This window comes from Nycticebus coucang, chromosome 2 (assembly GCF_027406575.1).
Source record: "Nycticebus coucang isolate mNycCou1 chromosome 2, mNycCou1.pri, whole genome shotgun sequence".
NCBI classification, from domain to species: domain Eukaryota; kingdom Metazoa; phylum Chordata; class Mammalia; order Primates; family Lorisidae; genus Nycticebus; species Nycticebus coucang.
The window spans coordinates 129,144,368-129,164,499 of record NC_069781.1 but is presented as its reverse complement, the minus strand read 5'-3'; the positions used below and the strand labels follow the sequence as shown (position 1 = coordinate 129,164,499).

At 43.3% G+C, this 20,132-nt stretch overlaps 1 protein-coding gene across 6 annotated transcripts in view; it reads left to right on the top strand.

Annotated features, from left to right (window-relative positions):
- LOC128579727 (protein FAM169BP-like) overlaps positions 1–20,132 on the top strand; it is a 68,429-nt gene that overhangs the window by 38,863 nt on the left and 9,434 nt on the right. For 5 of the 6 annotated variants that reach the window (XM_053581790.1, XM_053581786.1, XM_053581785.1 and 2 more), the window contains 3 exons: positions 807–892; positions 6,740–6,917; positions 16,119–16,301. In XM_053581790.1, the coding sequence (XP_053437765.1) occupies positions 807–892; positions 6,740–6,917; positions 16,119–16,301 (447 nt within the window). The remainder of the gene's footprint in view (positions 1–806; positions 893–6,739; positions 6,918–16,118; positions 16,302–20,132) is intronic. The other variant, XM_053581789.1, reaches the window with a different exon arrangement.

Sequence of the window (20,132 nt, the reverse complement as noted above, 5' to 3'; positions counted from 1 at the left end):
CTAATGAGTGCTCTGTGGTGCATTGTGAAACATGCAGGATACCACATAAACACTAAATCCTAGTACATCTCTTGTTTGAAACTGTATTAGTAAATTAAACGTCTGTATTATAGGAACACACTGGATTAGTAAATCGAACATCCTTTATTGATTCACCTTGTTAAGCAGGAAAACAATACTTATGGCTTTATAAAGCTCCTGTAAGTTCTAGTAGGCGCCATTTTGGAAATGAATTAAACTGAATAAATGGACGTAGGTGTCAAGCATTTAATTGGCCTTCTCCCCCAGCTGGCTCTGTCAATTTTGGAATCATTGTCAGAGATAATACAGTTCCCTGATAGGAAACTGACACAGCAGGTTAGATGCTGTGGATCTCTGGAGAGGAAAGGCTGGCTGGACAGAGTTAATGTTGAATACTTGGTTAATGCTCTTGTAGCTTGGTTTTAGATAATGTTGTTTTACTAAATTTGGTGAGTTCCGACTTACGGTACTTGGTGGGAATTTGATAAATATCTGGAACATGAAAAGGAGGTGATTCTTTCCTGTTGAATTTGTCTGTAGTGTTGTGTATCCTGTTTTGCCTAGCAAGATTGAGTATATCCTTTTTGGAGTCAATGAGAGGCCACCTATGACCCCTATAAAAGTCCCCTTCTGGTGAGAGTAGTTTCTTTCTGTCCTGGGTCAGCTCTAAAAATGTCACCTGCATTACCCACGAATAATCTTTCCTGTGCACTGTCAGAGGTTCAGACTGCCCCTCTGCTGGCTGTTTGCCGTGTTCTCATCATTTTCTCCTGCCTTTTCCTTAGTTGTGGCTGTTTATATAAAGAAATCCTGGTGGTTCACGGAAGAGGTACTGAGAACCTCTGATCCTGTAAGAGAAGGGCTGTTGAAGGTGAGTTGATATAATTTAAAACCAACATTGCAAAAGAGGTTTTAAATGGTCATGGTACTTAGTATCATATTAGTAATTTAAGTCAGTTTACCTTTGTATATCCATTTCTTAGGGCTGAGGTAACCAAGTGCCACAAACGGGGGCTTAGGAAACAGAAATGGATTGCTTCACAGTTCTGGAGGCTGGAAGTCGGAAATCAAAGTATCCACAGAATTGCTTTCTTTTGAGGGCTATAAGAAAGAATCTCTGTTCCAGGCCTCTCCTACCTTCCAGCAGCCTCGGGGTTCCTTGGTTTGTAGGTGATTTCTCCCTGTGCTTTCACGGCACTTCCTTTCTTTGTGTGTCTATCTCTGTTGAAGTCCTCTCTTTTTATAACGATAGGCATAATGGAGTAGGGGCCACCCTGATCCCCTCATCTTGGCCTCATCATCAGCAAAGACCTGATTTCCAAGTAGGATCACAATTGGGGTAGGGCTTCAGCATCTTTTTTGGAGGCAGAGGACACAATTCTGTCCATAACACCCTGCCAGCAGGGAAAATAGTAATAAAAGGCTGTCTACAACAGATATCTGATATGAGTAGGTCTATTTTACTTTCGTGAGTGGCTCCTCATGTCTAAGTTTTAAAACTTTAATCTGCACCGTCTCTCTGGTGAAACAGTCCTGCCTAGGGTGTTCAGACAATGTTTACTGGCATTACTGTGAGTGAGAATTGTGTCAGATGCTACCCTATGCATTACCTGAGACTCTTTATAGGGATGATCTAATTTCAAAATTGCCAAGGTATTTGTTTTGCTGAGGAAGACATAGAGGCTGAGTCACTAGCCAGTCAGTGATTTAGCTGGTTACAAAAACTCTGTATCTCTAACCTGGTGATCTTTGAAGAGCTGTGGCTCTGTAGAACATCTGTAAAGCAGAGACCTTGGATTGCAAATGTGAAGGCCAGCACTCCAGCAGCTCCTCAGGGGCCCAGAGGCAGAGTCCTCTCTGCTGAACTTTGAGTGGTGGGGTAGAGGCTGAGGAGGAACATAGTAACCAGGTGAGACTGTGGGCTGTATTCCTCACTTCTATTTTCCTTTGATTAGTATATTTATCTTAATTCTGTAGGTAGGAAAAAAGATGGCAGTGCTTCTTTGCAGTCTTGAAAATCATGGGTCTATTCACAGTTGTCTGGAATGTCATTCTGTCCCCCTCATGGGGTCCTATAAATGCTGAATGAAATGTCAGTATTCTTTAAGGTTCAGTCCAGAGAATAAGTTGATAATTTAGTTTTTTTTTTTTTGCTGTACAATTAAAAAATTTAGTTCTGGGCTTGCCCCTCTCCCTAAACAAAACAGCTTCATCCACATAAAATTCATAAACCATGAGCTTCACTCTTAAAATATATAATTCAGTAACCTTTAGTATATTCACAAAATTCTATATTGGCCACTATCAATTCCATCACATTTCATCACTCCAAAAAGGAAGCCCCTACACCTATCAGCAGTCACCACTTATTCCCTTCTTTTTCCAGCCCTTGGAAACCATGGATTTATTTTCTGTCTCTATGGACATTGCTTATTCTGGTCATTTCATGTAAATGGAATCATGTAATGTGTGGTTTTATTTTCTGACTAGCCTCTTTTACTTAGCATAATGTTTTCAAGGTTCATCCATATTGTAACATGTATTAGTATTTCATTCCTTTTCTTGGCTGAATAATAGCCTGTTATGTGGGCATACCACAGTTTTTATATTCTCCATACATTATTGTATGGACTCAATTATTTGAGTTGTTTCCAGTTTCTGACTATTATGAAAAATACTTCTATGCCTTGGGACAGTCTTCTCATGCAAAAAGAAATTAAAAAAAAAAAAGAAAAAATACTTCTGTAAGTATTCGTGTACAAGTTTTTGTGGAGACATGCAGTTTTGGTGCTCTTGGGTATATACACCATTCTACAGTCTCACTGGCAGAGTCTGAGGATTTCAATCTCTCTATATCCTCATCAATACTTAATATTGTCTGTTTTTTTTATGTTATCCATCCTGGTAGGTATGAGGTAGTATCTGATTGTGATTTTGGTTTGCATTTCTCTGATGGCTAAGCATGTTGAGCATCTTTTCGTGTGCTTATTGGCCAGTTGTATACCCTCTTTGCAAAATGTCTATCATGATCCTTGGCCCACTTTTGAATTGAGTTATTTGACTTTTCACTGTTAAAGAGTTCATATACAGCATTCTGGATGCAAATCCCTTATCACATATATGATTCGGAATTTTTTTCCCCCATTCTGTGGGTTGTCTTATTTAGGTGTGAATTTAATTGACTCAGTGGGTATTATTTTGAAAAGTGTTTTCTTGGCTCGGCACCCATAGCTCAGTGAGTAGGGCACCGGCCACATGCACCGAGGCTGGTGGGTTCAAGCCCTGCCCGGGCCTACTAAACAACAATGAAAACTGCAACCAAAAAATAACTGGGTGAAGTGGTGGGTGCTTGTAGTCCCAGCTACTTGGGAGGCTGAGGCTAGAGAATTGCTTAAGCCCAAGAGTTTGAGGTTGCTGTGAGCTATGACACCACAGCACTCTACTGAGGGTGACATAGTGAGACTCTGTCTCAAAAAAAAAAAAAAAAAAGGAAAAAGTGTTTTCTTGCAGCAAGTTAATGATGGCTTGAGATTCGGAAGATGAGCATGACATACCCATTTGTGGTGCTGCCCCAGCTCCTGTTCCACTGTTGGGCCAGCTGATTACTTAGTGATTGGCTGTTCTCAATGTTGGGAGGAAGGTGATTGGCTCTTTTAATTTTTCAAAATGAGAGTGGCTACTTCTTTTCATTTATCATCTCTTCTAAGTTTAGATGAGGAAACCCTACACATTTTCTGAAAATGTCTTTGTTGTGAACAGAAAGAAATTTGGATTTGATTTCCATTTAATGAACCATTCTGTAAAGATCTATCCTAACCCAGCTATGCCTGGAGATATTTTCCCTCTCTGTAGAATTTTGGGTCTAGACTGAATTTTTCTTTTTGAGATAGAGTCTTACTTTGTTGCCCTCAGTAGAGCGCTGTGGCGTCACAGCTCACAGCAACCTCCAGCTCTTGGGCTTAGGCAATTCTCTTGCCTCAGCTCCTGAGTAGCTGGGACTATAGGTGCCTGCCACAATGCCTGGCTATTTTTTTGTTGCAGTTTGGCCGGGGCCGGATTCGAACCTGCCACCCTCCATATATGGAGCGGGCGCCCTACTCACTGAGCCACAGGCGCTGCCCCTTTCTTTTCCTTTTAATGACAGTTTGTTTCTTAGCCAGCTGTTCTTCACAAATTACCACCACCACCCCCTCAAAAAAGAAAAACTTTTTTTAATGCTCGTTCTGTTAACATAATTAGTTGTCCTAATGAGGGATTAGAACTGGATTTTAGGTTTGTGTTTTCAGAAACGTTTCTAAGTCAAAATCACATGTCACACATTTTTTCCCCCTGTAATGAAATTGGACAAATTAAGTGCATTTTCTTTTTTTCCTTTTTTTTCCTGCCAGCTTTTGATTGGATGTTTCCCTTCTGCCAGATGCAGCCTGCTTTTCTCTTCTGGCTTTCCTCTGAATGTTTTGGTTTTGTAAGTTGAAAAATATAACCTCCCACATTACACCAATCTGGTTTTGTGACCAGCTAGTTATTCTCAACATCGGAACCTGATTTGGCTGCCACAGTCTGAGATACAAAATGTGACAGTTTCTCAGAGCTGAGCTGGTGTGTTTTCCCCAAATCTTTTTTCTCATCTAAGATTTAGCTCCAGATAAAGGGGAAATATTTTACATTCTGGCCAATGCATAGCACTGAACTTTGTGTATTTGCTGGGGTACTCCATGCTGTCTTATTTTTGTGATCAGAGCTCTTGAAAAACACCCAAGTGTCCTGTCACTTAAGTGATATTTTCCCTTGACCACTGGAGGAGACCGAGGCTCAAAGAGGTTGTGAGTTGCTATAGATTTCCCAGCAAATCCAGGCTGAGAACCCACAACCACATGCCATGATTATGATGGGTCAAGCATTCAATATAAAACCTAGCATTAATATTTGTATTAAATTTCCTCTTTCTCATACTTTCACTTCTGCCAAACGAAGATGCAGAAAGGGCTGGATGCAGCAGCCGTGGCCTGTTTGGAGCCTGCCTCTGACAGCCCTTGTCTAGCTGCCTCAAGTTCTCTTTGAAAGGAGGCAGGGAAATCAGTAAGTGCAGTCACCTACCTCAGTCTTTGAACTTCAATTTCCTCACCTATGACCCAGGTCTCCCAGGTGGGTGTTAAGCAGCAAATGGCAGTACCGGTATGGAAGTCACAGACTAGTTCATGGCATTGTTGATCTGGCGGTGACGCATAACATATACCCACACGCAGGCTGTCACATGGCAGTGTTGTTGGAGTAAATTCCAGTGGGAAATAGTGCACAGTACTGTCGCTTTGTAAATGGCTGATGGGTTTCATCTCCTGTGCTACTTTTTTCTTCTTGAGACAGAGTCTCATTTTGTCACCCTCGGTAGAGTGTCCTGGCATCACAGCTCACAGCAACCTCAAACTCTTGGGCTCAAGCGATTCTCTTGCCTCAGCCTCCCGAGTAGCTGGGGCTACAGGCACCCACCACAACATCTGGCTATTTTTTAGGGATGAGGTCTCGCTCTAGCTCAGACTGGTCTCCAACTCCTGAGCTCAGGTGATCCACCCGCCTCAGCTTCCCAGAGTGTTTGTATCACAGGCCTGAGCCACCATGCCTGGCCATCTCCTGTGCTACATTTTAGCAGTTGCTTGTGGCTGCCTATAGGAGAGTTCTGAGACCATGTTCAGGCTTAGCCAGACAGCGAGGACCAGGAGTGGGAACCCGGTTTTCTGATCCGTATTTGCCATCCGTGGGCTACACAAATGCAGAGGACTTTAACAGGCAGAAAGCATGAAGTCATTTTGATTTGTGAAGGAGAAAGTTTTTAACTCTGCATGGGCCTGACTTTGACCACCATTTAATTTCCTCACTTATGATGATATTGCTATGGGCCCAAGAAGGTTCTACTTTACAGCCTTAGGACAGGGTGGGTATCAAATCCTGGTAATTTTCTGGGATTGGGACTCTAATGTAGGTTCCAAATCTGTCATAAGCCATTGAAAATCAATTGCTTTTGGTGTAGTGATTGATCTCCCCAATTGTTTGTTCTTTTTCTAATGGCCAGAAATCTGGGGCCTGGACCCTGCTGTTGTCACAATGACAGATAGGGTTTATTTTGGGACTGCATAGTGAGAATGTGCTAGAAATGGTTTGTCCCAGCCCTCCAGCTGTTAACCTCCTGTTTTGTTAGTGTGTGACTGTGTTATGTGGACTAACATTCCACGTCCATGGCCCTGGGGACGTGGAAGTCTCCTTTGGCAATGTTCCTCATTCTTGAGGCCACGCTGGTGAGCGTCAGTGGAGGGAAACCTCTGTGAGACATCAGGATTCGCATGTTGGCTCTTGAGCACAAAGCCTAGAGCAGGCATCCTCAAACTTTTTAAACAGGGGGCCAATTCACTGTCCCTCAGACCGTTGGAGGGCCGGAGTATAGTTAAAAAAAAAAAAAAAAAACAACTATGAACAAATTCCTATGCACACCGCACATATCTTATTTTGAAGTAGAAAACAAAACAGGAACACATACAATTCACACAGCTTCATGTGGCCCGCGGGCCGCAGTTTGAGGACGCCTGGCCTAGACTATGATGGCGCAGCACATACCTGGCCCGGATGATGCCTGGGTTGGAGTCCAAGCACAGATTTATTGTGTCTGATTTTCCTCTCTGGTCTCACATGATTGTTGTTGTTCTTTTCTCTCCCCTCCCCTTTAAAGGTTCAGTCATTTGGGGAGAGGATTGTGCTTTTTGTTCTGAATGTCATTATTTTTGGAAGATTGGAGAGAAATTTGGATGATGATGACATGTTTTTCCTACCTCACTCTGTGAAGGAGCAAGCTAAGATTCTGTGGAGACGCGGAGCAGCTGTTGGATTTTACACAACCAAAATGACAGGTGAGGGGCACACCAGCACCCCCTGCAGGCTGGGGTGAGGGAAGGCTCTCTTGACGGGGGCCAGGCAACTTAGCGCGCTAAGCAGGTGTTACCTGGAAGGAATCTTGTGGCACAGGAAGGCTCCCTAATTAAGCTCTGGTTTAAATAAACCCAAGGTGTGGGTTTCCTTTTCACCGTACTTCTCATCTCACTGGCAGACAGGGTGAAAAGCATGTCCTTTTGATTCCCAGTGCCATGTGTCCCCTTTTAGAAACTTGTTGCAGTTAAGGGTGTAAACTGACTTTGCAAACACAACACTTTTTCATTTTTTTCTTTTAATGTTACCAATTAGCTGTCAGGAAAAATACCATTGCTAATAGCTGACATGTGCAGTGAAAGGCCTCTGGGTGCCAAGCTTTAGAGACGTTACCTCAGAAGACAGGGAGTCTGGCAATAACGGTGTTAGGTTAAAAGATTGTGGCTGGAGGGTCAGTGACCAGTACCATTTTACTGAAGGAATTGGTCCCTTTTTAAAATTTGCTTTCTTTAATTTTTCCTTTTTTAAGAGACATTATGTAAGGCCAGTCATGCCTATAATCCCAGTACTTTGGGAGGCTGTGTCGGCTGGATTACTTGAGCTCAGGGGTTTGAGATGAGCCTGAGCAACAGTGAGACCCTGTCTCTACTAAATGTAGAAAAGTTAGCTGGGCATTGTGGCAATCACCTGTAGTCCCAGCTACTCAGGTGGCTGAGGCAGGAGGATCTCTTGAGCTCAGGAGTTTGACATTGATGTGAGTTATGATGCCGTGACACTCTAGCTTGGGTAACAGAGTGAGACTCATTTCTTTTGATCTCCATTCTGGTTCATCTATCATTCATAATGTGTTTTTTTTTTTTTTTAATTCTTTCTTTTTTTATTTTAAAGAGACAGAGTCTCACTTTATTGCCCTTGGTAGAGTGCCATGGTATCACAGCTCACAGCAACCTCCAACTCCTGGGCTTAGGTGATTCTCTGGCCTCAGCCTCCGCGTAGCTGGGACTACAGGTGCCCGCCATAACGCCCAGCTATTTTTTGTTGCAGTTTGGATGGTGCTGGGTTCGAACCGCCACCCTCTGTATATGAGGCTGGTGTCCTACCCACTGAGCCACAGGCACCTCATAGAATTTTTTATTTTTTTTTTTTGAGACAGAGTCTCACTATGTTGCCCTTGGTAGGTGCTGTGACATTATAGCTCACAGCAACCTCAAACTGTTGGGCTTAAGTGATTCCCTTGGCTCAGCCTCCCAGTAGCTGGGACTACAGGTGCCCATCACAATGCCTGGCTATTTTTTTATTGTTATTGTTGTCTGTCATTGTCGTTTAGCAGGCCCTGGCTGGGTTTGAACCCACCAGCCCGGGTGCATGTGGCTGGCACCCTAACCACTGAGCTACGGGTGCCAAGCCTATAATGTGTTGTTGAACTCATTGGAAATGTATTTTATTGTACTTTTTGGCTGTAGGATTTATGTTTTCTTTCTTTCTTTTTTTTTTTTTTTTGACTGGTTCTCACCCCTTTGCCCTGGGTAGAGTGGTGTCATAGCTCACCTGAAACTCTTAGGCTCAAGTGATCCTCAAGTGATACCCTTCCTTTTAGCTGGGACTACAGGTGCTTGCCACAACACTTGGCTAATTTTTCTGTTTTCAGTAGACATGGGTCTCACTGGCTCTCTCTCTCTTTTACTCTGGACTGTAAGCAATCCACCCGCCTTGGCCTCCCAGAGGGCTAGGATTATAGGCGTGAGCTGTCGTACCTGACCTGACTGTAGAATTTCTATTGTGTGTATGGTTTTCATTTCTTTGTTGAGATTCTCTATCCGTTTATTCATTGAACACATATTTTTATTTAATTCTTTGAATACATTTATAAAGACTGTTTGAAGTTCTTATTTGCTGTTATAATAAAGTCAGTTATATCGATCCCCTTTTGTTTTCTGAGTATGGGTCATACCTTCCTGTTTGTTCACATGTTTAGTAATTTTTGATCGAAACCATATGTTGCAACTATATGGCAGTTGAATATTGTTTGAATTTGTGTTTTCTGAGGATTTTTGGAGTTTTGCTCTAGGTAGGCATTTAACTTGCCTGAGTTCAAAACTGTAAATGGCCCCGTGTCTGCAAAATTGGTGGTCCGAGGTTTGGGTGTGGATGTGGCTTACCTACCCACTATGGTTTCTTTGCTTCTGCCAGTTTTGACCTCTGTACTCTGACCCTTCAACCATTTGGCTTTTGCTTTTTACCACTAGAATGGCCCAGATCGAGGAACATCTTCGATTAAGGAAGGTGTTAAATTTACAGATTTGATCCTGTGTGTTACCGTGTCTCAGAGTGGATATCTCTCTGGTCTCCGATTTCCGGGATCCCCTTGGGGTCTCCTTCACTCGTGTAGATTAGCCATAGCCCCAGGGATTTAGGAAACTTATGCTCTGAATTTGAGTCTCCCTCATTCTGTTGTTCTCATGCTGCCAGGACTTTCCTCTTTACATTTCTGCTGCTTCCCCAGTGCTGAATTCTGCATCTGACACAATAGCTGGTAAGCCTGTGGTTTTTCACACTCGTGCTTTCTGTGGCCTTGACGGGTAGAATGACACCCTGTGGCTGGTAAACTGCAAACTCATGTATTTTACCTATTCCAGTTGCAATTTACTGAAACTAAATTTTCCTCTAGCTTCTATCTGCTTTTGGATGCCTTGCAGTGTCTTTAAACCTTTTTCTAATTTACCTTAAAGTCATTGTTACATATGGGGGTTTGCACAACCACTTTTTCCACCATCATTACCGAAGAGAGATTCTGATCAGATATAGATCATAGAGTCTCATCCCTCACTTTCCCATCTGTTTCTGTAAGTTGAGAGAGGAATTTATTTAGGTAAATTTATAAAAATGCTTGTTATTAGTGTCATGCAAGAAAAGTAAACAAAACTCATTTAGATGGTGATTACCTATGTTTTATAATACTTTTACATATATAATTTATGAGAATTCACTAGTGAATTCACGTGGTTTAATTGACTATGGGGTTTATCAACCCGAGGTTCAGAGCAGTTAATGATTCTGGAATCTTGGCTCCGGTTTTGGTGCCTGTCACAGTGTTATATAATGTGTTGGTGTTCAGGATGGCCACAGTACACAACATGCTTCTCCACTTTTCAGCAGGACAACTTCTTTTCATAAATTTAGATCCACATGATTGAGAATATCTGTTAATTTAACTTGGGCTAGGCTGAGGTTTATAATTTCATCCTGTGAGGAAAAAAAATGTACAAATACATTGCATAAAAAGGATCACAAGGACCAGATATTAACTACCGAAAAGTATCCATTGTTAAACATCTATAAGCATCTTAGCACATTCTTGTATGTGTCCGTGACTTTAAATTTTGCTTAAAAAAATTATCATAATGTGATGAAAATGTGTCAAATGGTCTATGAACCAAGTGTATGGTGCCCCATGATCATATTGATGTACACAGCTATGATTTAATTAAAAAAATAAACAAAGTCAGTAATATTAAAAAAAACTAAAAAGAAAAATTATCATAGAGTTAAACTGATTCTTGGGGTGCTAGAAAGTTCTATGAATTATTTTTTTTAAAGAATTTAACATTTATTTTTAATGTGATTACTAGGGAATTTTTAATTACATATACTGTTTGCCTTTGTTTTGGTTGTTTGTTTTTGTTTTTGAGACAGTTTCACTTTGTCACCCTCGGTAGAGTGCTGTGTCGTCACAGCTCACAGCAACCTTCAGCTCTTGGGCTTAGGGCCTCAGCTTCCCGAGTAGCTGGGACCACAGGCACTCATCACAATGCCCGGCTATTTTTTGTTGCAGTTTGGCCGGGGCTGGGTTTAAACCCGCCACCCTTGGTATGTGAGGCTGGCGCCCTACTCACTGAGCCACAGGCGCCACCCAAGTTCTATGACTTTTAACTCATGTATGGGTTCCTATACTCTACAATCATAATTAAAATAAAAATAGCTTCATCACTTTACCCCCCCGCCCCGCCTAAAAAAAAGAACCCACACCTTATCCCTGGCAACCACTGGTTTGTTCCATCGCTATGGTTTTATCTTTTTTAGAATATTATATAAATGGATTCCTACGTGTTTAGCCTTTTGAGACTGACTTCTGTCACTCAGTTGTAATGCCTATGAGAGTCATCCAAGTCAATGTGTGTATCAGTAGTTTGTGGCTTGTTATTGCTGAGTGACTCATTCATTTTTCAAGCCAGTAGGTACCTTTATATAGAATGACTATTTTCAGGTAGACCTCTCTCTATTTTTTGTTTTGAATTTTGAGACAGAGTCTCACTCTGCTGCCCAGGCTAGAGTGCTATGGAATCATAGCTCACAGCAACCTCAAACTCCTGTGCTCAGGTGTCCTCTTGTCTCAGCCTCGTGAGTAGCTGGGATTACAGGCATATGCCACTACACCCTGCTAATTTTTCTCTTTTTTTAGTAGAGATGGGGTCTCGCTCTTGCTCAGAGTGCTAGGATCACAGGTGTGAGCCACTGTACCTGGGCAAGTAGACCTCTCTTTGGACAAATATTTTGCTAATAGCTGGTTTGAGGTTCTCCCTTTGTTTGATTGTTCTATAGTTGCCTTTCTGATAACATACTGACACTAGTTATTGCACTATTTCATGCTGAAATTCTCCCTAGATCATCAAAATTAGTGAGGTTTCACTTTACCGCTCATTCTAAAATCACCAGCCCACAAAACTGTGAGCGTGGGAGGGATGAAGTAATGGCTTGGGGAGTGAACGGTCAGCCAATTTAAGGCAGAGCTAATAAGCATTTTGGTTTTTGTATAAACATATAAAAAGCAAAACTTTGCATTTCAGGTTCTTGAGAGCCCAACACAAATGAAAGTCAGAAATATAAGAGCAGCCCTTAAAAAATATTAAATCAGGTGGCGTGCAACCCAGATAGGCGTGGGACCGTGAGATGGCAGTGATGTCACAGAGTCAGCCTCAGCTCTGCTGTCACTGGGAATGTCTTCTTCTCTGCCTTCCCCAGACTCCCAGGGCTATAGGCACCTCCTGTATTATTCTCTCATTAGATGGGGGCGCCCAGGTCACCTTCTGGACTGTAGTAGAAACATAAGCAGCCCAAAATGGAGTGGCAAGAGCGCAGTGTTATTTTACCCACAGAGCAGGGGGTTGGCACTATGAGGAATAGGAAGTCTCCTGGACTTGCAAGAAAGAAAGGCATGGATGGGAGAGGAGAAGTTCAGGGCTGCCACCAGGCCCCTTCTGGTGGGACAGGCACCCACAGCTGCTCCAGTCTTGTCTTTGCAAATCAGCTTTACTCACCTATTTTTCCTGCTTCCTCATAACCTGGACTTTAGTTTGCTCTGATGCCCACCTGGCCCGTAGCCATACCTGCCTTAAAGGGTTCTGATGTATTATAGTGCTGTCTCCTTTCATTCAAATGGGCCCAGCCGGCCTGCGGATTGGTTCCCTGTGGATGGATCCTGGATCCTCAGCTCAGCTGTCTGTATGCAGGTGGCCTGGGTGGTCATGGTTCAGAGATGGCTGTCTAGCCCAGTGTTTTTCAACCTTTTCTATCTCATGGAACACTTGAACCTGTAGTTAAACTTCCACAGCACCCTTAAATTACGTTGATCAAAAAGAAAGAGTAAAAAAATAAGAATATACTTAACTGTGTTTTGAACTTATTTTGAAAATAATGTAATTAGTGATCTTTAAGCATTTTTGTGGCACACTTAAGAGTTCCTCTCATGGCACTGGTTGAAAATCACTGGTCTAGCCCGATCTCTTTAGACGCCCTATACTAATCCATGGAGGGATCCTGTTTATAACGTCTCAACCTGGGCTTGGAATACTTTTAGTCAAGACGACCAGGCATCCCTTCATTGATACACAGATCTAACTTTTAGAGCCCGCCCCCCTCAGTTACACTTTTGTGCTGCTCATGTATTTTAGAGGATAGGAATTCTTAGGTCCTATCTTAGGCCCACTGACTCAGACACTCTGGAGTAGGGCTCAGCAATCTGTGTTAATAAGCCCTCTAGCTGATTCTCACAAACTCCAAAGATTGAGAACCACTGACCTAATTGCTCCCAAGGGGACAAACATTGATTCTTGGGGAGCAAAAAAACTTAGATACAGTGGTGGATCTTCAAAGCTCAACACTACTCAATACAGTCCCATTCTTTTATATTCAATTTTGGGGGATGGTGCTTAGGAAAGGGATCCTTACATTGGCCACAATAAGAAAAAGTTTAAGAAGCACTGATCTAGGTTATATAATTAGTAGTGGAATTTTTAGCTAGTCACAAGTTCAACGTTTGTAGATACTGGTTATGTTCAGATGTTTTCCAACATAATTATATCATTTTATAGTGTCACCAGCAGAAGGTTAGAGGTTTTGTAGCTCTGCGTCTTTGCCAGCACTTGGTGTTGAATACGGATGTTCATCTTCCCAGCACCATTTATTAAAAAGCCCATCCTTTCCCCATGGAATTGCTTTGCTACCTGTGATGAAATAAAAGTATAAGAGTTTACTCCTGGACTCCCAGTTCTGCTCCTTTGATCTGTGTGCCTGACCTTGTGCTGGTATCACACTGTCTTCCTTACCTTGACTTTAAATAGGCTTTGAAATTGGGTAGCATGAGACTTCAACTTTGCCCTCCTCTTTCAAAACTTTGGTTAAATTTAGGCTTTGCATTTCTTATGAATTTTAGTATCAGCTTATTGATTTCTAGAAAAAAAAAAAGCCTTTTGGCACCCGTAGCTCATTGGGTAGGGTGCCAGCCACATACAACAAGGCTGGCGGGTTCAAACCCGCTAAAACAACAATGACAACAACAACAATAAAATAGCTGGGTGTTGTGGTGGGCGCCTGTAGTTCCAGCTACTTGGGAGGCTGAAGTAAGAGAACTGCTTAGGCCGAAGAGTTCGAGGTTGCTGTGAGCTGTGATACCATAGCACTCTACCAGTGTGTCAGCTTGAGACTCTGTCTCAAAAAAAAAAAAGCCTGCTGGTATTTTGATAGGGCTAACATGAAACTTCAACATCAATTTGAGAAAATTTGCCATCTTAACAATAGTGTAGAGTTATCCAATCTAGAACATGGAATTTCTTTTTATTTGTTTAGAACTTTCTTATTTCTCCTCAATGATATATAGTTTTCAGTGTTCAAGGTTTACAGTTCTTCTGTCAGATATATTCTTAAGTATTTACTTTTTTTTTTTGCAGTTTTTGTCTGGGGCCAGGTTTGAACCCACCACCTCCAGTATATGGGGCTGGCGCCTTACTCCTTTGAGCCACAGGCGCCTCCCAGTATTTACTTCCTTTTAATGTTAGTGTGAATAGAATTGCATCGCTATCGAATTTTAAATCTTTGTAACTTCATTAAGTTTTCACCACTAAGAGAACATTGTTCTTATCTTCTGTAAATTGAAGTAATATAATTTCAAATAAATTGCACTAACATCTCAAGCACATTGAGGTAGAAATCCAAAATATTTTATAATTATTGTCTCAAGTGAATTGAGGCTCCTTATTGGCCATAGGTTATTTTTTTAGTTCATTTTTGGCATAAAATAATAACTATTGACAATACTTTTGGTTGGCAGTTTTGGCTGAGCTTAGCTGGGTGTATTTTTAGTCTAGCTGGACTTGCTCTGTGCCCATGGTGGTCTGTCTGGTAGGTAGGTGGCTCTGCTTCTTGGGGCTGGGACTGCAGGAATGGGTGGGTCGTATTCCCTTAGCAGGCTGGTTGAGGCTTATTTATGTGGCATCACTGGGATCTGAGAGAGAATAGACCTGGACTTCATAAGGCCCAGGCTTAGAATTGTCACACTGTCACTCTGCCTCATTCTGTTACTCAGTGTGCATACAAGGCCAGCCTGGATTAAGGGTGAGGGGCAATGGATCTCATCTCTTGATGGGAGGAGCTTCAAGATCAGATGCAAAGGGTTGTGGATACGGGAAGGGAATACTTGTGGCCATTTGTACAAATACATCTCTGTGATAGTGTGTTTCTTTGCAATTCAGTCTGGCTTATTAGAATCTGAGTCATTTTTTTTTTTTTTTCTGAAAATCACTTTCTGAATCTTGTCAGGGACAAATATTAATGCCATCTCTTCCATCAGGAGCTGAATATGCTGCATATTCATTTTCCTTTTCCATTGCATCTAGGGCATGGCACCTATACAGTGGAAGGTGAGGTAGTAGGCTCCATTTAGAACTGATTTTCTGATTAGGGCAATGACAGAGGTGACTGGCTGCAGGGCCAGGTTCTCACTGCAGAAATGCCAATTGTGCTGGTATTGATCTTGGTTGCAATAAAGTTCAGGGTGAAGTTGGGAGGTTGACAACTGTTGACTCCTGTGCTGCTGCAATAAAGTCATCAGTAGTTCATGGGCAACAGGGCATCAGTAGTTCATGGGCAACAGGGCACTATAGTTGGACACAGTAAGCTCTTGTTAGATTTACTGGAACTAGCTTCTACCCTAGAGATGATGGGCCAGGCTGGTCTCCCAGCCCACATCTCCTGACTTCAGGCTTCACTCCTGCTGGGAGACTTTTGATGTTGCCTAGACACTGCTTTGGCACTGAGGATGCTGGGTGCATGAGTGGCCTTGCCTTGCTTAGCCTCTCTGGCTCACTTCTCATTTAAATCCAGTGATGTGGTGGTTGCCCTTGTAGCAATTAATAACATGAGGTGTTTTTTTTTTTGTTTTTTTTTTGAGATAGAGTTTCACTTTGTTGCCCAGGCTAGAGTGTGTCATGGAGTCATGACTCTGAGCCCCTAGCAACCTCAAATTCTTGGGCTCAAGTGATCCTCTTGCCTCAGCCTCCCAGTTGGCTGGGACTACAGGTGCCCACCACAATGCCTGTCTACATTTAGACATCTTGCCCGCTCTTGCCCAGGCTGGTCTCTAACTCCTGAGCCATGTGATCCACCCACCTCAGCCTACCTGAGTGCTAGGATTACAGGCGCGAGCTACTGAGTCTGGCCAATAATATGAAATTTTAAAGAAAACTAATCAGTCAACTGGGGAACTGGTGTTTTGAAAGCATCAGCTGCTTAGCTTGTGATGCTAACCCTGCTTGCAGGTACAACCATGGCCCTGGCTGTGCAGGGGCCCTGTAGGGTCCTAATGGATCAGCAGGAAGTCCAGGGGACAGCGTTGTTTCTTGCTTTCCCCACAGGCAGCCTGTGTGGCGATGGCACTGGTGCATGCTACCTGCTGCCTGTCTTCGATACTGTGTTTGTCAGGAGAAAACACCGTCGCCAAGGCCTTGCAATGGCTATGCTGCGGGACTTCTGCGAGACATTCCCAGAGGACGAGGCTCTAGGGATCAGTTGCCCGATTTCTCCGGCCATGTACCGAGGTAAAGCCACCTGATGTTGTATAAAAAGCATTTGGTTAACAGTGATTTGTGCATTTCAGGTGATTCTGAGAGGGAAGTTCCTTCTGGAGAGAGATGCAGGCCTTGGCCAGGGACATGCACATGGGTTTTCCTTCCTTGTGAGAAATCTCCCGTTGCTTCAGCACAAACTGAGACGTCATCTTTGATCCCAAGAAGCTTTGCCAAGCTGAGAAATAATTGGATTTAGAAACAATCAGAACCAAATCAATAGCTTCGGAGAGGAGGTGAATGCAGAGGCTGCTGCTGGCTGCTGCAGGCGGACCTGGAGTGTCTTTGCTCTCTCATTTGAAGCTCATAGTTCATCACTTTGTCTTTTGAACTGGAAGCTGCGGGAGAGCCCTGCGACTGCAGGGAAGGCAGGAACTGAGTGGCTAAGGCAAGCTCTGAACGTGCTGAGCGTCCCAGCTCCTCTGTAGCTCTCACTGCCCAGGACGGCTCCCCACATAGAGGAGGATCAAAAGGCTGTCATGTTGAATGCCGCACTCTAGGTCAGCATGGGTGGGAGAGACGGGAGAGCATCTCTCAAGGACCCACTTTGTGCCCTGCCTCACTTCTTGGTGGGCAAGTGTGTTTGAATCCTTAGTATTGAGTTTCCAGTGCCCTTCTGTTATAATAGATACGCGCATAAGGTTAGGAAAGGCAAGGAGACTTCTGTTGCTCTGAAGTCGGAATGAAAACATGCTTTTTCCTCAAGTGGGTTTGTTGTTTCTTTGTATTTTCGAACTCTTAGTCTGCTGTTAAACTCTGAAGGGCCTTGAGTTTCTGCAAAGAGTGCTTGAAGCTTCCTGCACTGGGGAGCTCACTTTCAGGTGATGGAGCATTCCAGGGCCCAGGACATGGGTCCTCTGGCCACACCTGCAGGCTGCCATCTCCCCTGTGTTAGAGCTTTAGTTCTGAGGACTCTGATTGATTTCTTCCACCTCCCCCAGTGCAGGCTGTCTCAGGATTCAGGGTTGTCTTGCCAGGGGAGCTGAAGAGAGTGCTTTCCGCAGGGGACAGAGGATCTAAGGGCCAGTGCTGCCCCTTCTCTGTCTTCGCCTGTGGAGAAGGAAGATGTGAAGGTGCTGATTCTGAGCCACGCTTCTCCTCTCGGTGTTTTAGCCACACAGGTGTCCCTGTCAGGCTTTCATTGAGTACAGCCCTGCCTTCCTCCTGCACAAGAGGGACTCCTGCCCTGGGCCCCCCACTTGCCCTCTTTCAGCCATGTCCCTCTCCACACGCTCCAGGGATGTGGCCACCTGGGGCCATTCTACTCCTAAACAGGGACCCCAGAATTCCTACCAGAGGCTGCTGAGGGCCTGAGTGGGCCTTGTTCCTGAATCTGTGCTGGTGAGGGTGGGCCACACCACAATTGGCATGTCCCTAGACACCAGGGACAGAGGTTGCTGGACTGTGGATGGAGTGCATGTGGGGTGCCCATATATGTGTGTACAGGCCCCTTGGGCTGTGGGCAGCTGGGATGGGAGGACAAGGGGATGGGCTGCCGGCTGGGGGCCAGCTCAGTGTGGTATTGTCATATTCTGGTATAAAACTTCAAGGAGTCTAAGAATTCCAAATGTGAAATTGGCTTTCCCTGTTGTCAGGAAGTTATATTTAGTAAGCTAGGAGGGTTGAGTATGTCCCATATAGTACTTTGTTAGCTTGGTTTGTCCCTTTTGAAAATAGATTTTATTGCACTTCACAGATAATGCATTTTTTATAAGTTGAGGGTTTGTGGCACTCTTGAGCCAAGCAAGCCTATTGGCACCGTTTCCCCCTCCAAGAACATGTGTTCATTTCATGTTTTTGTATAATTCTCTAAATATCTCACACTTTTCCATCATCATTATATCAGTCACAGTGATCCGTGATCTGTAACTTTTGATGTTACTGTTGTAATTGTTTTGAGATGCCACAAACTGTACGCTAACATGAGGCGGCAAACTTAGTAGGTAAATGTGGTGTGTTCTGACTGTTCCACCAACTGGCCGTTCTTTCATCTTCCTCTCCTCAGGCCTCCCTGTTCTCTGAGACACAGCAATAATGAATTCAGGCCAAATAAGAACTCTGCAAAGGCCTCTGTTCAAGTGAAAGGAATAGTCACAAATCACTCACTTTAAATCAAAAGCTAGAAATCATTAAGCTTAGGGAAGGGAGACATGTTGAAAGCTGAGATAAGCTGAAAGATAGGCTTCTTGGACCAAATAGCCAAATTGTGAACGCAAAGGAAAAATTCTAGGAGGAAATTAAAAGTGCTACTCCAGTGAACACGTAAATGATAAGAAAGCATAACAGCCTTATTGGTGATATGGAGGAGATCAAAACAGCCACAATATTGCCTTAAGCCAAGGGCCCTAACTCTCCTCAATTCTGTGAAGGCTGAGAGAGGCGAGGAAGCTGCAGGAGGAAAGTTTAAAGCTGTTAGAGGTTGGTCCATGGTGTTTAAGAAACCATCTCCGTAACCTAAAGTACCAAGTGAAGCAGCAGGTGCTGGTGTAGAAGCTGAAGCAATGTCCAGAACATCTAGCTGAGATTATTATGGAGGTAGCTTCACTAAACAACAGATTTTCATTGCAGGGGAAAGAGCTTTTTATTGGAAGAAGATGCTATCTAGGTCTTTCATAGCTAGTGAGAAAGCAATGCCTGGCTTCAAAGGATAAGCTGACTCTCTTGTTAGAGACTAATGCAGATGGTGACTTTATGTTGAGGCCAATGCTCATTGACCATTCCAAAAATTGCTAAATTTTCTTAGCCCTTAAGAATTATGCTACAGCTTGGCCTGGCGTGGTGGCTCATACCAGTAATCCCAGCACTCTGGGAGGTGGAGGCCAGTGGATTGCTTGAGCTCAGGAGTTCGAGACCAGCCTGTCTCTATTCTGGGCCTTGTGGCAGGTGCCTGTACTCCCAGCTATTTGGGAGGCTGAGGCAAGAGGATCACTTGAACCCAGGAATTTGAAGTTGCTTTGAGCTATGATGATGCCACAGCACTCTACCCTGGGCAACAGAGTGAGGCTCTGTCCCAAGGAAAAAAAAAAAGTTATGCTAAATCTACTCTGCTGTGGTCTAGAAATGGAACACCAAAGCCCAGATGATAGCACATATTTATAGCACAGTTTACTGAATGTTTTAAGCCCACTATTCAGACCTACTGCTCAGAAAAAATAGGTGCCTTTCAAAATATTCATTGACAATGTACCCAGTCCGCCAAGAACTCTGACGGAGACAGGCAAGGAGATGAGTATTGTTTTGACACCTGCTAACATGATGTCCATTCTTCAGTCCATGGATCAAGTAGTAATTTTAACTTTCAAGTTTTATTATTTAAGGGATATATTTTATAAGGCTCTAGCTGCCATAGATAGTGATTCCTATGATGGATCTAGGCAAAGGACATTGAAACCTTCTGGAAAGGATTCACCCTTTTAGATGCCGTTAAGAACATTTGTGGTTTATGAGATAAGGTCAAAATATCCACATTAACAGGAGTTTGGAAGAAGTTTGATTCCAACTCTCATGGATGGCTTTGAGGGGTTCAAGACTTCAGGGGAGGAAGGGACTGCAGATGTGGCAGACATAGCAAGGGAACTAGGATCGGAAGCTGAGACTGAAGTGCTGCAACTTCATGATCAAAACTTAACGGATGAGGAGTTGCTTCTTATAGATGAGCAAAGAAGAGATGGAATCTACTCCTGGTGAAGATGCTGTGAACCTTGTTTTTTTCCCCCCAATTTCTTCAAAATACAGTTTTATCAGTGTAATTTTAAGCCAATGAGGGAACAAGAACATTTTCATACAAGTTATTCAGGAAACCTA